An 18,398-nucleotide genomic window follows, 5' to 3' on the forward strand; every position below is an offset into this window, starting at 1 on the left:
TTTTGTATGTGATTCCTGTAGGAAATTCTTAAAAAGAAGTTCTTCCAGAATGAATTGTTTATAATAACATTTCTTTTCTTAATGCTGCTAGATATAAGGTTTTGCCATCTTTGGTTACAAAAAAGGTAAATGTTAATGTTATTAGAGAAGCTATTTGCAGAAGAATTTCATAAAATGTGGTGCAGATTAAACTCATGATTGTAGTATGCATAAATAGTTTATCCAGCCGAGGATGTAAGTAATCTGTTATGTCACAGAGATTTCACAGAGGTGCCGGTCACAGTTTCTGAGTATTTGTAAGAGGTTTTCCTCCTTCACTTATCAACAAGAGTTTCTTTTTAGCTACTGTCAGCTGGTAACCTCTAAATGTGACTGTCTTATTCAGCAGAAGGCTGCCCCTGAATCGGCAGCCTGCCATTATGTAACTACACTTCTGCAGTAGAATTTGCAGCACATGTACATACATATCCTAGAGAGGTTTGACTGGAGCATGACTGGATTCAGGATTCAGTCAATCCGATTGCCGTCCCCTTAGCTAATATGTCTTCACAACCGATTAACACAAACGTCAAAACAATTACATAGCTTAGCGGCAATTTAAAGGACAAATGTCTTACACGTTCACTATGGGAAAAAAAGCTAAAACTCCACCTTAACTTTTTGACTGTCTCAAACTCACTATTAGCTCCATTTTTTCCTCACATTTTGATGCAGATCACTGAATGTGGATTTCTTTTGTGCTTAAAGTTGGGCTAGTTCTGACTGGACACCCTTGACGCAGTACAATTTTATTAACGGATGGTCTGAGCAAATAAAAGCAGCGGTACATGTAATATGATCGTTTACTATCCACAGAAGATAGCTAGTATAAAAGTAGAAGAATGTATTATTTCTTGAATATAAAGTGTGAAGAAACGTACATGTTTCACCATAAAACTCATTATAATGTTGTGTACAAACAAAAACAAAACAAACAAACACCTGAACTAAAAATTTAATTTGTAAATGTAACAAAAGATTAACCATTTAAATCTACATTGAAATTCTATTATATTTGTGTTTCACTACTTAGATGCAGTTCACCATACAAACAAACAAACAAACAAACAAACAAACAAATAAGCCGGATAAAAAAATAACTGGCCTTTTATAACATTTTTAGTTCAGTTTAGTTTGTTTGTGTTGATTTAGAAGAAAAGGAGAGGAACTACAGGAGGTATGGCAACAAGAAAAGCCTCGCAACAATTGGTTAGTGTCGTGGACACTGGCCAATCAGATCACCTGACTCGGGCACACGCTGATTGGCTGTCTTAACTTCGGGCTGGAATTTGAGACTCTGTTCTGATTGGTGGACGGCGTGTGGTCGTTGTCCCCTGAAACCCATAAATACTGGTCGAGCATTTGTTGGCATTTCGTTTGGTGTGAATGTTTGAGTGTGTGGAGTTTTGAAGCGTTTATTGAATGCATGAGTGAAATATTTATATCAGGACTTTCATGACTAATATATTTTAACCTATTTTATAAAGGTAAGTGCTTGTACCACCTTTAGGTTGTTTTTGTCTAGCAGTTAGATTTTAATAATAAGGCAGATAATAATATAATATATAATCGCCTGCTTAGGTTGGAGCTTTTCTCAGACTTTGCTATAATATTTTGATGCATGCAATTTAGACATGAACAGATTTGTCATCACTTGGTTTACAGTTTGCAGCGTTATTTATTAGATGCATTTTATTTGTCTTGTTGTTGAAATGCTCGACTAGGGAAGGATCCTATTGATAAAGCGGATGTTTTTCTTTTTCAGCACGATATAAGGCCAAGCAATTAATTAATCCAAGGTGTTTTTCACAATGGTTGCAACAAGCACACAGAAGAACAAAAGCTCTGAATTCGTCTCGGGTTTTGTTGATCGAGGATATGACCAGTCATGCATCGACAACGGTAAGTGTGTGTGTGTGTGTGTGTGTGTGTGTGTGTGTGTGTGTGTGTGTGTGTGTGGATCAGCTGGTAGATGAAGTGATGTTTACAGCACTGTGGATGCTGAGCTGCAGGGCAGAGGCTGGTCGCAGTGACGTCACCTAACAGATGAAGTCATGCTCCTTTGTGTAAAACATCATGCTTAAAGCTGCAGACACAAATGTCAGCTTTTAGAATAATACAAAAAAAAACCCTGAATGGGTGCTTATTATTCCCACTCGTTATAGAGCTCTTTCATTACATTTCTATTCCCAATGTCTATAAAGACCTGGGAAGACTTAAAGAACACAGGGACATTATTTGGTCCAATTGTGCCTAATATATTGGTTAGAATAAACAACCTCTGAGGAATGTTGCAAATATAATGCATGTCCTTCACAAATAGAGGTCAATTACCCTATATTTCTGTTATTTTGGGTTGCGTTTAAGCGATACGAAGTAGGAGATATGTGAATGGAGACTAGACAATAGCTGAAAAAAAAAGTGGCTGTTGAATTGTACTACTTTCTTTACATTTGTTAATGACAGATTAGTAAAATGACAGTGATTTGAAATCACACCAAAGATTTGGCTGGACCTTTCATTCAGGTGCAGCTACTTGCACCTTCTGATGGACTCGACCTTTTTTCCTTATGTACTGTTTTAGAACTGGACTTCTGGGAGCGCTGCCTGGCTGAGCCATACCTCAGTGCTGAGGCTTGTGAAGAGTGGGCGTGCCAACAGCTGGCGCGGTTGCTTGAGGGCTGCTTGGCACGGGCGAAGACCAGCACTCTGCATTGCACAAGAGTGTTGGTGCCAGTCACGCTGACCCGGCGGGTGGCAAGGGACGTTTTGCGGCTGGCGGCAGGTGAACCCTGTGGGTTACGTGGCTGCTTGCTGGACGTGCGCCTTGAGCTTGAGGAGCAGCATAAACAGCGGCGCTGTGCAAAGCTTGAAAGATTGGTTTGTGATGCCAGCATGGTGCCCACTTTTGAGCTGACTCTGGTCTTCAAACAAGATGGCAGCAGCTGGATGAACTTCCGGGACTTCCTGCGTATTGGCACCTGTTTCTCACGTCGCACTCTGAAGCTCGGCCCTGGCTTCCGGCTCGTTAAGAAAAAGCTCTACTCATCAGCGGCTGGTACCGTGGTCGAGGAGTGCTGAGCCACTGGGTTGATGTTTAACGGTACAGTGCAATTCGACACTTAAATACATGAATGTACAGGGCTGCCTTTTTAGCAGCTCATTTTTCCTGCACTTTTTATACTATGTGATCTAGTTTAGTAGTTTCACTGTATGTTTTGTTTTGGGGGAAGTAGAGAAACACATTGAGCCATTTGATTTGTTGAAGTTTAATGTCTTTTGGTATAGGATGTCGTACCCATAAATGTGCTGTCTGTGTTCCAGTCGTTTCCTAGTGCACAAATCATTGTGCCAAAGTTCTTTATGATTTTCACTGGTGTGCAACCAAAAACCTTACTAAATATTAAGGGACTAGCAGTTTAAAATTTCATAAGAGTGTGGGAGAGGGGCATGATAGGAAAATACTTTCTGTGGAATACCTGCTTGTAAAAACATACTGCTTTCAGCAGAACAATTGTTAATTGTTATTATTAAGAATTTTTTGGCTTTCTAGAAAGTTTGCCAAAGTCAAAGAGCCTGTTTAGTGCTTGACTGTATGCTTTTTCCCCAGTTCTGTCTCACATTTGCTGTGCTGTTCTGAAACCTTGACATATTTTAATAGGTTCCTGTAACAGGAAGTGGAAGATCTTGTCTATTTGACAATAAACTATTTTGAATACATCTCCTGGTTTGTTTTATTTGAAGTCCTTGTAGGCTGACCTGCTTGGGTATCAGAACTACTGATAATCTTCTGAAACAGTATGTTGTAGCTGTACTGTAAATAATACAAGTAGCCTTGAGTAATACTGTAAATCTAATGTTTGAGCAAATGTTGTACTTTTCTCAGCAACAGACTACACTCTGCTGCATGTATGCGTAGTTACTTTGCATACTACTGTAAAAAGAGAAATTGGGAGTGTGCCAGCTCTGTAGAAACGAACATATCATTTGAATGTAAAATTACACCACTTGCATGAAAAACTGCTACTTGTATAGACCAGAATAGTACAAAGGTATAAAATACAAAGGTTTTTTGTTTTTTTTTTACTAAGGCTATAACACAATGAGTATATTTTAGTGCTAAAAACATGTTTATACAAGGATGTAGGCAGTGATAAAAAAAATGATATGAATAGCTAAAAAAAAATGAATAAACAGTACAGAAATCAACTTTAAAATAATAGACTGACACCTTTTTTGTCACTCTTTATGTTCCCGTCATCTCCAAAAACCCACAATTCCCTAAGGTGGCATTTTGAAATAAACACTATACTTCTATGACCTGATAGCAATGAAATGTAGCTACAATAGGAAACATTGTCAATGTCAGTAATATATATTTTTCTCGAAGATTACAAGGTTTTGAAAGTTATATTTCTGCTGTTTATAAAAACATCTTTGCAACATGTATTCAACCTACCTCCCTGGTCTTTGGGTGACCACCGTGACTTTATTTTTCCTAATTCAGATTTGTAGATGTTATTTGTATTTAATGGCTAGTAGGGGAGAGTGGAGGGTGTACAACAGTAGACAGTTGAGACTGTAGACTCAACATAGACATGTTACTTTATCAGGCTGGTGGGTTGATGGGAGGGTGTAGTTTTGGAATGCCAGTCGAGTAAGTTAATATGTTCAGTTCAACATGTGTGTTATTTAGTTATTTTGCTTGTGCGGTGTGCTATTAATTTGGTTATGTGGTTTGATTGAGGTAGAGTTTTTCCATTATGTAGTTAATTGTCTACATTTGAGTCAAAAGCAGTCAAATTTGTAGTCCAAAGCAAAGGCTGTTTTTTTAGACAGCAAGATATTTGTTTCGAGAAGTGCTTAACTGGTGTGTAGTCCCAAATTGTGTGCAGTGTGTGCAGATGTTGGAGTACCCAATGCCCATATTATGTAATACACTCTATAAATTAAAGAATTAAACCCAGAGATGTATGGGTTAACTTTAAATATGAGCAAATGTGATCTAAAAAGCATTGCAGGATTTGCTTACTAGATATGTTTGGTATCCCAATGAATATTTGGTGAGTTATATAGCTATACTGTATATACACACTGGTCTTCATATCAATGCTATCTTTGAATTGGATTAGATGCACTTTTGCAGCATCAAAATGCCTTAGTCCATGAATTGTTTTTGTACAGTAGTATTGAAATGCTGATTCAACACTGCAGCAATCTGTGAGGTTGTAAATGGAAGAAAAAAAAAAGACTTTTTTGTGAATTACTTGTTTTTGTGAAATAGCACCTGCAATCTGGCCAGTGTAGGGAAACTTCTGCACTAGTTTCATGTTTTCATTTTACCCACATGTCCCCGTTCATCTGAAGCTGAGCATCTGAAATTTATCTGTGGTCTTTGTACAGTATGAGTATGATTACAATGATTATTTCCAGATTTTCAAAAGCAGATTTTGCTAAATCTTAGCCTAATACTGAAGAAAATGACACAGTGATGTGACCTATCACCCCTGTGTGCCCTAGTATGCTTTAGACAATCACTGAGAAATGTTCAGCAGCCGAGATGAATAACGTCAGAAACAGAGTAATGAACTATGATTCAAAAAAGATTTATTTCTTCCAAAAATGTCAATTTCTATCAATTTCCATAGTATTTACATAACTAGTTATAATTGTTGGAGAGACTTCTTTATACAGAGCAAGTTGTTAAAAAAACAAAACCTTTTAGTTTTTTTTAACAAAGCAAATATATATGAGACTATAGAGCAGGTTGTCAGATCTTTTCAGAATTTGAGTGTCTTTGCTAATGTTTTTAGGAACTAGTAATTCTTTGGCAAGAGATCTCCATGGTGCATTTGCATTTTGGATCTGTTACTGTTGTTGTGCCGGTTAATGTGTGAATAACAGAGTAAAGTGGGCCATCAATAAAACATTTTCACTTAAGGCATTTCATCTAATTTGTTCACTCAGTAGGTAGATGCTTTCGTCCAAAGTGACTTAAGAAAAAATGAGGGGAATTTCATCTATTCTTGTTAAGCAAGACTCAAGGTTTTTTGTCCTATGACAGATAAAGAAGCCCATAATATTCGATATCCAGCAAGTTGCAGAAATCAGGTTTTAAGTTCACGATTGACTAAACAAGCTTCACCAATGGGAAATGGGTGAATTATTTTGAAGCTGTACAGGAGACACATGCATGAGTGAATGACACCAGAGGACTGAATATTTCTACCAAGTTACCTAAAACATGTGCTCAAGATAAATGGAGGTAAAACATACTGCAAAGCCAGAAATAATAAAACATGCATCAATCTACACTCTGTTAGGGAGAAGGTGGTACAGGACAAAGCAATTACTGAATATCAATAAATGAACGCAAATGTAAGGAACACAGGACACAGGACTACAGAATATAATCTCATTGCTAAACCCATAAACTATCCTTTATCCTCCTTGACCTTTTGGCAGCATTTGACACAGTCAACCATGACTCAGTAGTCTTGGAATTCATGGATCAGCATGGGACTGGTTTGCATCCTACCTGGATGGTCTCTCATATAAGGTAACAAGGAGGAGATTGATATCTGCTCCACACAGACTTTCCAATGGTGTCCCCCAGGGCTCAGTACTTGGTCCTCTCCTTGTCTCCCTCTTTACTCACTCTCTTGTTGAAGTTATATCCTCACATGGGTTCTCTTACCACCTCTATGCCATACAAATTATCTTCTGTTTCCTTCACTCAGATACCATGGCTTCCGCTAGGATCTCAGCATGTCTGGCGGACATATCATCATGGATGGCTCATCAGCTGAAACGCAGTCCCAGCATAACTAAACTGCTGGTCATCCCAAGTAATTCATCCCCAGGCCAGGATCTTGCGATATTCCTGCACAACTCTCTGATCTCCCGTTTGGCCACTGCTCGCAGCCTTGGGGTAACCATGGACAATCAACTGTCCTTTTCCTCCCATGTTGTTAATGTGAAACACTTATGTTGGTGTGTGTTTATTCAGTCTCTTGTCATTTTGAGACTGGATTACCGCAACTCTCTGCTGGCAGATCTACCTCAAAAACAGCTTCCGGTAGCTGCACGCATCAGATTTAACACACTGATGCTTGCCTACAAAGCCAAAAATGGACCAGCTTACCTCACAGTTTTTATCACTCCTCACACTGCACCTTGCTCCCTCTGTTCCTCTAGCACTGCTCAACTGGTCACTGGTAAACTAAGTCTGTGACTTAGAGAACCAGTGTTGATATATTCATTAATAGAGACTTCAATTTTGTACGTCGCTGTGGATAAGGGTGTCTTGTCAAGAGCCATAAATGTTAATGTACATTTCTTTTTAACTACTGTGGATTTAAATATTATTTTGTTGTAGTAATATGTCTCTTTGTCTCCAAATACCTCACACTCATTCAATGCTCTGTTAAAAAAAAAAAGTCTCCAACCTTTACAGAGCAGTGGGACTTTGAGCTTTGAGCTTATGAAAGTGTGTCAGTGCTTGTGCTCTGGGATGAAAAACTTTTGGTCTTATCATATTAAACAACATCAGCGTATTTGCATAATTACCTTTCCAAATGGCAAATGTTTTATCTACACCCATGAGAATGGTTCTGCAGTTCAAGTTGATATGAAATTCGTTGTCTGGTTGGATTATAGGGAATTTGAAAACCGATTCACACACAACAGCATATGCTCTGGCTATGGGGAAGTGGGGGTGTTGTGTGTGTGTGCGTGCATGCATGCATGCATGTGTGTGTGTGCTGAGCAGCTGCAGGGTAGCCTGGTGTAATATATCGTTGCTGATTTAGCATTATGTCTGCCAAACTATGCAACACTTTAACCAGTGGCGGAAGGACATCGCCCGTCCTCATTAAACCCACAAGTTTCTGAAAGACTTTAATCTAATCTAAAAGACAACAGTCTAATTTTTTAACAGCTTCCTGCTGCAGAAATAAAGAACAGTCAGTATAAGTATAAAAAAAAAATATGTATCCAGTTATCTCCTGTTTATTCTGTTTGATGTTGATATACCAGAATTAAATGTACTGGATATTCAACATACAGAATAAAGCACACTGGATTTTCATAGCCAACATGATAAGTGCCACAAAGCCTGATGCTCTCATTTCCACTGCCTCAATGCAACACTGCATTCCTGTAAGGAACAGACTGTTCGTTAATATATTGCCCTGCAAAGAGGTTTACACACCCTGTCCTGTCCTATGCTTTGTAGAAGAATGTTCTACAGATTGACACAAAAATAAAGGCTTAATGTTTGGTGTCTCTAGTGTATACATGCATTTTTAGGAATTCACAGGAACTGTGTTCATGAATCATGACTGTATAATGGAGGTTAATTATGACACTGGATTCACTGGAATTTCCAACATTAAAATGCAATATAGCCTAACTATAGAATATCCATTAATATGACTTTATTCAGTTGGTCATGTAGAAACAAAACAAATTGTGACGTTCCTGTTCTTTCCTGTTTTTTTAACTGTCTTGGAGGGAGCCGTGTTTTCCCTACAAAGCCTTATTTATGTGACACCTAATTGATTTTATTTTGGAGATTCTGTCCAAATATATCAAGATTTTAATAATGATCAATTCTACATTGCAGACAGACATTCCACTGTATGGAAAGTCTTTATTCCTTCAGTTGACTTTTTCGATCAGTGGCATCCTGTTCACTGTCATTTTAAGAATGAAATCATGAATCATTATGTCTACAGATATACTAAATTCTTGGCCCTGGATGGTTCTGGCTGTGCAATTTGGTGATGATGGTGGTGTGGGGGCTAGTCCTGGACTGACCTTTAGTATCAGCCATGATCAGGACTATTTTCCACATAAAAGTGTCCATTGCATTGAACAGGCAGTCTCTATGCCAGGATATCCTGGCTAAAAATATCAAATCCTATTTGCTATGTCACATTCCAGTGTCCAAAGTCATTTCTCATTTGCTTTTTAATAATATGCTCATTAAAACCTTTGTTTAAATATTAACAGTAATACTTCTTTTTAATAATTTAACATTATGAGAAAATGTGAATATGTAATAATCCAGTAATATATTATACACAGCCTTGAAAATTACACAGATTGTATGAACATGCACTAACTTAACACATTTAAGTTTTTGGTTCAATTTAATCTTGCCCTGATTGGGTCATGTCATCTTCATTACCTTTATTTTCCAGTTTCTACTTAAAGGCACTTATCTCTGAAAGCCTGGGGCTGCTTTAATGCAGATTGTCTAAATGGGAGACGTTTTACCAGATGAAACAGGAACATTGAGTGGAGCAGTTTTCATGCACATCCATCACATGATCGAGACACGGTCTTATCAAGCATTACATCTGTTTTCTAGCAGACAGCTGGAGTTTTTCGCCGCAATTCTGTTGTGGTATGTGGGCCAAATAAAAGTAGCAAGTAGGGATCAACACTGAGCCATCACCTGTTTGTTGTCTAGTAAACATATCCAGACTATACGCTATACGCTACTACTTTACTATACGCTAGATATAAGAGCTAGATCTTTGGATAAATACAATGCTTTTTGATCCATTTTTCATCGTCTTTGTTGAAAACTTTCTTAGATACTTAAATCCACTGCATTTCACTACTGCACTTTATTCATAACAAAACAGTATACTGTTTTGTGCTGCACTGTTAGTTATTGCAATGTACCCCCTAGCAGAGTTTGCAAATTTAAATATTATGTAGGTCTGTGTAATGCACTTAGATCTGTGTTTTATGTAGCACCAGGTTTGCATTTTACTGTGTATTGCACCAGCTGTATATTGTTGAAATGACAAAAAGAGCTTCTTGTCTTGACTTTGCCCATCTCTGCTCTGGAGCTTCTTCACAGTTGACCCTGACTCTTCATTTGCAAAAATTCATGCTGAGGAATGTCTTGTTCATGAAGGATAGTAATCGGTAGGCAATATTGTAGATTGTTGATTTCACAAGTTATTTCAACACGTCTAGCCACAGGAACTATAATATATTATTGTGCTTAATAAAAGTTTCTTTTAAACAGGAATGTTTCCAGAAATACTCATATTTAGTGTTAGAATGCAAAGACTGGGAATAGGTAACACTGAGACTATGATGTTGAAAGAATGGTTTGATAGTTTACAAAGTGGAAAAACATAGCAAGGACCTTCTCTTCTATTCAAGGGGAACTTTCATCTGGGCAACATTACAGATCATGGAAATTACAGAACACAGCATGCAGTACAAGATGCTAATCTACAAGGACAGGACAAGCTGTGTTGAAGCAACACAGCAGGTCTTTTTTGGGTTAGGTCAACTGACTAAAATTGGGACACGAGAAGCATCGTTATATTTAAACATGTTTCAGGTCATAAGAGGAGCAACTGCCCCCAAATTTAACTCTATTTTCTTTCTAAATATTTTAAAGGCTCTTTAAATGGGACAAATAAATCTGTGAATATGGAGTATATAACATAATTTTAAACTACAAACACTAAACAGAATGACCTGATTTTAGTCAGAACATGAGTCATCAAATACTTTTTTCTACAAAAAAAAGCTGCAATGAACAGGGACAGTCGATAAAGTTTTTTACTATATCCTATTATGTATGGTAATCTATGTGTCAAATAAAATTTGATTGTGAATTTGAATGGAATATCCTGATTAGATGTCACACGTCTATGTGATTCTCTCTTTTTCAGGACGTGTACTAATTTCAATACCTCTAAAAAGAAAATTGTTGAGGTTTTTTTTGTGAGTAATGGATTTGCTGGCCTTGTTTTCAGTGAGATCTTCAGAAATTAATTATGGCTACGATTACGGTGTTAACTAAAAGGTAAAGATTTCAAAGCCATGAAAAATGTACTTATTTATAAATTTATGTATATAGTTAGTTTAGAGTATTTATGTAATGAAATTCAATGCTGGTGAGGAGCCATTTTCTAAATCTTACCCAGAGACAGACAGGGTTATTTAGGAGGTTTCTGAGGAGAAAATCAGGATGAGAACTCCAGCATGTGTGTGTCAAGTCACATCTCAGTGGGAAGTCTAAAGATCAAATCAAACATAACTGTGTTATATTCCAACCAGAGATGATTGTTCTTTCTTTCTTTCTTTCTTTCTTTCTTTCTTTCTTTCTTTCTTTCTTTCTTTCTTTCTTTCTTTCTTTCTTTCTTTCTTTCTGTCTGTCTGTCTAAGAAATTTTATTTTGACTTGTTGGCATGCATAATTCCTGAGATAATACAGACCAAATCAGAGTCAAGAGTAACATTGGGGTTCATTATTTCAGATGTCATAAATGACATATAAGTAAGAGAATACTGCAAAAAGGACATTACATTTTCTCAGTGCAAGGAACTACTCCTTCATGTCAGACATAAGCAGAAATGGGTCAAGAGTCTCAGAGGCAGTGTGACCAAATGTGTGCGAATGTAGAATCATGGTCTGAGGTTTGTCCCCTTTCCTTCTCCCTCTGTGTGTGTGTGTGTGTGTGTGTGTGTGCGTGTGTGTGCGTGTGCATGTGCATGTGCGTGTGTGTGTGTGTGTGTGTGCGCATGTACATACCTCTGTCTACACACTCAGTACCTCTGTGTAGGTGGGAGTACTTCAAGTATGTCTGTAATTTTATGCCAGCGATTTGTCGGTAACAGATTTCAGCTCCTGCCTTGGGTGACATGCCAATCTTCCAAGTACACTGTTTGTCTCAAGTACACTATGCTGAATTTGCCTCATATCATTTTATACTATACATAAACAAGTACAAATTCTACTGAAATTTTATTGCCTTGGTTTAATCAATACTTATCACATGCTGAAGTTTCTACTGGTTTAAAATGTTGTACATTGCTCTGGATATGAGTGTCTGCTAAATATCTAAGTTTTATGTACATGTACTGTAAGTACTTATGAACTGCTCTGTCATTGTGCAATGTAACTACACAAAAGCAGTTAGATGGTGTTTTTGAAACTCTTTATTTCAACATCTAAAATGGACTGAGTAAAATGTAAATTCCACAAAGCATGTCCACAAACCTTTAGCCACCATCTATCTTGGCTGAGTAGATAACTATATGAAGGTGTACAGGAGTTCACCAAGTGCATGGAGAGTTTAGATGCTTTATAGATTAAACACATCACTGGCTCTTTATGCTAAGGCTAATAAAGCATGTGACACGAAACCCTGTTACAAAAAAAAGACCATGGCTTCTAGTCAAATGTCATACTCTAGCTCTCAGTCATTTGCTTTTTGAGTTACAGCAGTTGCAGGATGTCTTTACAATGGTTCCTGCACCCTCTTGTGGAGCGACCAAAGAACATTCTCTGATCAAAAGTAAATTGAAGTAAATATGAACTAAATTAGCCTGAGTCTCTGTTCAAAGATTGAATATTTGATTTTATGCCTTTTGCTGAGTAAAAATATTGCTCATTTTTAATTTATACCATTATGAAATACTGTAAATTGGCTACAGGTTATTAAACTAACTAATTAATAAATTTTTATTATAATTAATTTCATAGCATTATTTTATGGATCCAGAACCTTGAGACAGATGATAGAGATTGTGAAAAGGTGTCATTTTAATTCAGACACATTTCGTTTATTCAACTGAGAGCTGAATAAAGAGGTCTGAAACGGTCTGTTTGTGGCTGTTAGTCGTTTAATTGACAACTGTTAAGTGGTCACAACACGATTCAAGTTTTTAGACTTTTTATTGTTACTCTGAAGCAGAAATAGGTCTTTTAGCTTTCATAACTGTATTTTAACGCAACATTCTGTCATTTACCTCAACATAACTTTGAAAAATATGAATACTGACATTGCCTGACACCAGTGTTCAAACCAAACCTGAACCTTTATTTGTTTGTTTGTAATATACTATTCTTTACAATTCTCTGTAACACCACTCACCTACTGAGTTATTAACCGAAGTTTGTTTTTATTTTTAGTTACTTTCACTGTAATGGGCAGTACAGCGTAGATCTATATCAGTCTTGGGTGTTGTTGATGTTTAACATTACATACTGTATATAAACCAAACACTGTGAGTATTATGGGCTTAACTTTTTTTAAGCTAATTACACTGTAGTAACCAGCAGTAAATAGTAAATATAGTTTTAGATTTTTACAGCATACGACTACAGTCTCTCTAGTTTACATGACGACCGACAGCAGGACGAAGCTTGATTGGTTGCTTTGTGAGCGCGGTGTCCCGGATGTACTGCCTTTCTCTCTATATAGCCCTCTGAAGGCGGGAAGTCGGTTTCAAACCGAGACCTTTTGGAATTGTCTGGACGTTTTACGAGAAACATATTCACGAAATGGTAGCGAATTTATTTTATTTATCATCTTCGTGTTTTTTTACGTTTAACGCCTTTTCCGAAGCTCGTTAGTATTTCGTTATATTTGTGTCCTTTGGTGTTTTTAGCCTACATGCTATTGTCTCTGGTGTTATTTTAGCTAGCGTTAGTTAGCATGTTGCTAACATGAATTGTGTGATGCAGGCCAAAAGGACATGTGTTACTCTCGCCTGCTTTTAGTAACGCATTTTAACTCCGTTCGTCTAAAGTACGACAGGTAAATTGTTAAAGAGCGACTGTGTGTTAAAATTGCACCTTTTCTCACAATCCGTTTCAGGCAGGAGGAAAAGCTGGAAAAGACTCTGGCAAGGCGAAAGCTAAGGCGGTTTCGCGCTCACAAAGGGCAGGACTGCAGGTCTGTAACCGCCAAACATCTTCAGTTGTTTTTAAACAAATATATTTAATCCATATAACTGGTGTTGTGTAGTTATGTCTAGACTTTGAAGAAAGGAGAACTAGTTTGATTTTAAACTAACTTGTTATAGCTTTAGTCTGGAAATATAAAGCTTGTTGTGATTATGATAACTGTTCATGTGTATAAGTGATTGATGATTCGTTACAACTTTATTATACTGTGAATATTTCTTTGTCTAACTTTCTCCTGAACTTGTTTCCTTTCTTGCTTTCTAGTTCCCTGTTGGACGAATTCACAGACACCTGAAGTCCAGGACAACAAGTCACGGCCGTGTAGGAGCCACTGCAGCTGTTTACAGTGCTGCAATCCTCGAGTACCTGACTGCTGAGGTACAGACAGCTGAAAAGAATGTTAATCAACATCAAACAGGGTTAATATGAAAATAATGCTTTAAGTTTCTGAAAAATTTCAGCAGTTCTCATCAAGCGAGTTGAATACTCTATGAAATTTGGGTTTTAAAAAAAAAGTAAAAATTTCATTCATTCACAGAATTGAAAGAATTCCGAATCACATTTAACTTGTGTATATGTTGTTCATTACTGCAAACGTAGCAATTGCTGGGGGAAAGCATTTATTTTTCAGAAGTTGTCCATAATAAGCATCCCTAATAACATCTCAGATTCACCTCGGTATTGAAATGGATCGAGCAAGTCGAGAATGTCTCTCAGAAGTAATGGCAAGCTGCCTAAAAGTGGCTGGTCTGATTGCTTCCGATTATGCTGTTGTCTGATTTCATTAAGCTCCCTCTTGCATTAAGGTCCTGGAGCTGGCGGGAAATGCATCCAAGGATCTGAAGGTGAAGCGCATCACCCCACGCCATTTGCAGCTTGCCATCAGAGGTGATGAGGAGCTGGACTCGCTTATCAAAGCAACCATTGCTGGTGGTGGTAAGTTGATGTATAATTTTGTTTATACAATATTTAATGACGCAGTAATCCTCCAAATTAAAAATGTATATCTAGTATAATATAGAGTTGGATTACTTTTTCAACTAGAGTTATACTAGGGTTATAGACAATGATCATTTAATATCTTATTTTTGATGCATGAATATCTTGTACTGGACTGTTTCTTCTGTGTTTTATTCAAGGTGTCATCCCCCACATTCACAAATCTCTGATTGGAAAGAAGGGGCAACAGAAGACTGTGTAACATTTCCAGCGAATCGTGTGTGTGTGGTGCGTCTCAGGATTTGCTTTGGAAGGATTCAGAAGTGTTTTTGTGTAGTTTGATAGTTTCATTACCTTGTGTTCAGCTTTGCATTTACTCAGTTCTGAGGTATTTTTAAACAAACAAACAAAAAAAAACAAAACATGGCTTCAGAGAAGCCAATTTTTATTTTTGACAAGTGTAGTGTGCTTTGTGATTTTTAATTGGTAACTTGTGTTGAACCTGAAAAGTTGGTGGGTTTTATTCAAATAAAACTTAGTGCACTGTATTAACTGCCTCTGTTGTCTTTGCTTAAAATGCCATATTGCACCTGGTTTTAAATTAATGTTGCATTATTGATACCATAATTTTATATACTTCATATATAATCAATGAAATACAAGCAATTGTGTCGATTTTTGAGCAACAATTTGATTACATCACCCAGATGGGCAAAATTATTTTTTTTTCTTCAAGGTTGTTGTTGTTGATATGGGAATTTCACATGCAGCTGTTTCTATACATGCTTTATTAGGAGGAAAGCTCAGTGCAAATGACCTGATTTGTTTTAACCTGCCAGGAATAATGCAGTAACTTGTAATCACACTTTACAACTCTTGTGGGCAGAAGAGATTGCTCAAAACACATGTTCAGATGGATGGGCTACAAAAGCAGAAGGCTATGTTAGGTTCCTTGGGTCACCCAAGTCCAAGAATCAAGTGATCCTTGGCTCAGACCCAAGACTGGACATCTGAACATCACTTGGTCCTTTCTATTCAGCTGTCCAGTTTGGTTGAGTCGGTGTCCCTGATGAAGCCAGGTTCCTGTTTTGTAGCCTGTCCACCGCAAGGTTTAATTTTGTACATGCTGAAATGCTTTTCTGCTCACCACAGCTGAAAAACGTGTTTGAGTTGCTATCGAAAAATATATATTTTCTAAAGTGAGTCTGACACAGTAAGTCAGAAATGTCTGTGGCTGACAATTATTTTGGACTCTGAATAAATTGAATATCATTTAACAAGTTTAGCCCACTAATGTAATATTTATATATAACCTAGGCTAGGTTATGATTTAAAGAGAAGTATTCTGTGGTGTATAAAAGTGACAATGTTAAGATTAGAATTATTAATCACAAGTAATCCTGACAGTTATTGGTTGCTTTTTTGATAAATGTAAAACAGCCTTATCTACTGGAAAAAGTTCAAAATTATAAAAAAAAAAAAAGCCATTTCTGGTTATATTGTGTCATTTCCATCAAAAGATATATATATATATAGTTACAACTCAGTCCTCTTTTATTTAACCGTAATGGCTCAGAGACACTGCAAAGAACAATCTGTTTACAGCAGTGCATTTAGATATTAATATTTTACAGAATGTAAGCCAATGTTAGGGTGTGGTCTTGGGTCAAATGACAGCATTGCAGTATTGAATTATTGAGGCTTGAAAACTAATCAAGTAGATAAAGAAAACTGAGCTGTTTGAAGTCATAGTGCAGTGTAATCCAGACAATTCTGCTTAGACCACACGCTACCTACAGTTGAATGCAAAAGTTTAGGAACCCCTGACAATTTCCATGATTTTCATTTATAAATATTTGGGTGTTTGGATCAGCAATTTCATTTTGGTCTGTCAAATAACTGAAGGACACAGTAACGTTTCAGTTGTGAAATGAGATTTATTGGATTAACAGAAAATGTGCAATATACATCCAAACGAAATTAGACAGATGCAAAAATTTGGGCACCCTTGCCATTTTGTTGATGTGAATACCTGTAACTACTTAGCACTGATTAATTGGAACACACAAGTGGTTTGCTGAGCTCCTAAAGCCTTGAACTTCATAGACAGGTGCAGCCAATCATGAGAAACGGTATTTAAGGTATTTAAAAGTTGTTGTTGTCTTTGACTCTCCTCTGAGTGGCAACATGGAGGCCCCAAAACAACTCTCAAATGACCTGAAAACAAAAAATCGTTCTACATTATGGTTTAGGGGAAGGCTATAAAAAGTTATCACAGAGATATAAGCTGTCAGTGTCCACTGTGAGGAACACAGGCACAGTTCTTGTTAAGGCCAGAAGTGGCAGGCCATGTAAAATATTGGAGAGGCAAAGGATTGTGAGAACGGTCAAAAACAGCCCACAGACCACCTCCAAAGACCAACATCAACTTGCTGCAGATGAACACGGTGAAGCTGAATGGAGAGTGATGCGAAAGAAGCCTTTTCTGTGCACACGCCACAAACTGGGTCGCTTGAGGTATGCAAATGCACATTTGGACAAGCCAGCTTCATTTTGGAATAAGGTGCTGTGGAGTGATGAAACAAAGAAATCTGGTAATAACAAGGGCCGTTCTGCATGGCGGCAAAAGAACACAGCATTCCAAGAAAAACACAGTAAAATTTGGTGAAGGTTCCTTCATGCTGTGGGGCTGTGTTGAGGGTCGCATGGATTCCAGAGAATAATGTTAAGGAATCAATCACAAAGTTGAAGTTACTCTGGGTCTGGATATTTAAACAAGACAACGAAAAAATCAACTTGGGCATTTATGCAGAGGAACAAGTACAATGTTCTGCAATGGCCATCCCAGTCCCCAGACCTGAATATCATTTGAACATCTGTGGGGTGATTTGAAGCGGGCTGTCCATGCTCGGCAACAATTAAACCTAACTGAACTGGAGATAATTTGTAAGGAGGAATGGTCCAAAATGCATTCATCCAGAATCCAGACACTCAATACAGGCTATAGGAGGCATCCAGAGGCTGTTATTTCTGCTGAAGGAGGCTCTACTAAATATTGACGTGATTTTGTCTGGGGTGCCCAAATTTATGCCCCTGTCTAATTTTGTTTTGATGCATATTGTGCATTTTCTGTTAATCCATTAAACCTAATTTCACTACTGAAATGTTAGTGTCCTTCAGTTATTTGATAGACCAAAATGAAATTGCTGATCCAAACACCCAAATATTTATAAATGAAAATCATGGAAATTGTCAGGGGTTCCTAAACTTTTGCATACAACTGATTGATGGCTCCTTATATGGAAAATACTTCAGAAGGATAGAAAACCCCAAATGCATTTTAAGATTTAAATACACAAACCTAGATTAGTTTCCCATATAACATGAATGCTTAACTTTTTTTTTAAGTAATATTTACTAAACAGGACTGTAACATGAACTCATACAACCACATACTGTAAATATGCATGTTTAGTTTTACATTGAAAGTTTTTGCAGACAAAACTGAAAGACTGGGTGTGAACATCTTTGATCATGCTCATAAGTCTATACTCATCCCATGTGTGTGTGTGTGTGTGTGTGTATATATATATATATATATATATATATATATAGGGGTTCCCTCCCAGTCCAAAAACCTGAGCTGTAGTCTTACTGGTATCTCTAAATTTCTGTAGTGTGTGAATGAT

At 37.2% G+C, this 18,398-nt stretch overlaps 2 protein-coding genes across 2 annotated transcripts; both read left to right on the forward strand.

The window, feature by feature from the left end:
• Positions 1–1,365: 1,365 nt before the first annotated feature.
• LOC113657352 (DNA damage-inducible transcript 4-like protein) lies at positions 1,366–3,759 on the forward strand. The gene is made up of 3 exons (XM_027169072.2): positions 1,366–1,526; positions 1,805–1,941; positions 2,624–3,759. Exons 2-3 carry the CDS (start codon positions 1,851–1,853, stop codon positions 3,118–3,120), a joined length of 588 nt encoding a protein of 195 aa, XP_027024873.1. The 5' UTR covers positions 1,366–1,526; positions 1,805–1,850; the 3' UTR covers positions 3,121–3,759.
• A 9,457-nt stretch (positions 3,760–13,216) lies between these two features.
• LOC113657418 (histone H2A.Z) lies at positions 13,217–15,257 on the forward strand. Its single transcript, XM_027169173.2, has 5 exons — positions 13,217–13,368; positions 13,682–13,759; positions 14,035–14,148; positions 14,577–14,706; positions 14,910–15,257. The coding sequence occupies exons 1-5, from the start codon at positions 13,366–13,368 to the stop codon at positions 14,969–14,971; spliced, it is 387 nt and encodes a 128-aa protein (XP_027024974.1). The 5' UTR covers positions 13,217–13,365; the 3' UTR covers positions 14,972–15,257.
• Positions 15,258–18,398: the final 3,141 nt, after the last annotated feature.

This window comes from Tachysurus fulvidraco, chromosome 1 (assembly GCF_022655615.1).
Source record: "Tachysurus fulvidraco isolate hzauxx_2018 chromosome 1, HZAU_PFXX_2.0, whole genome shotgun sequence".
Lineage (NCBI taxonomy): Eukaryota > Metazoa > Chordata > Actinopteri > Siluriformes > Bagridae > Tachysurus > Tachysurus fulvidraco.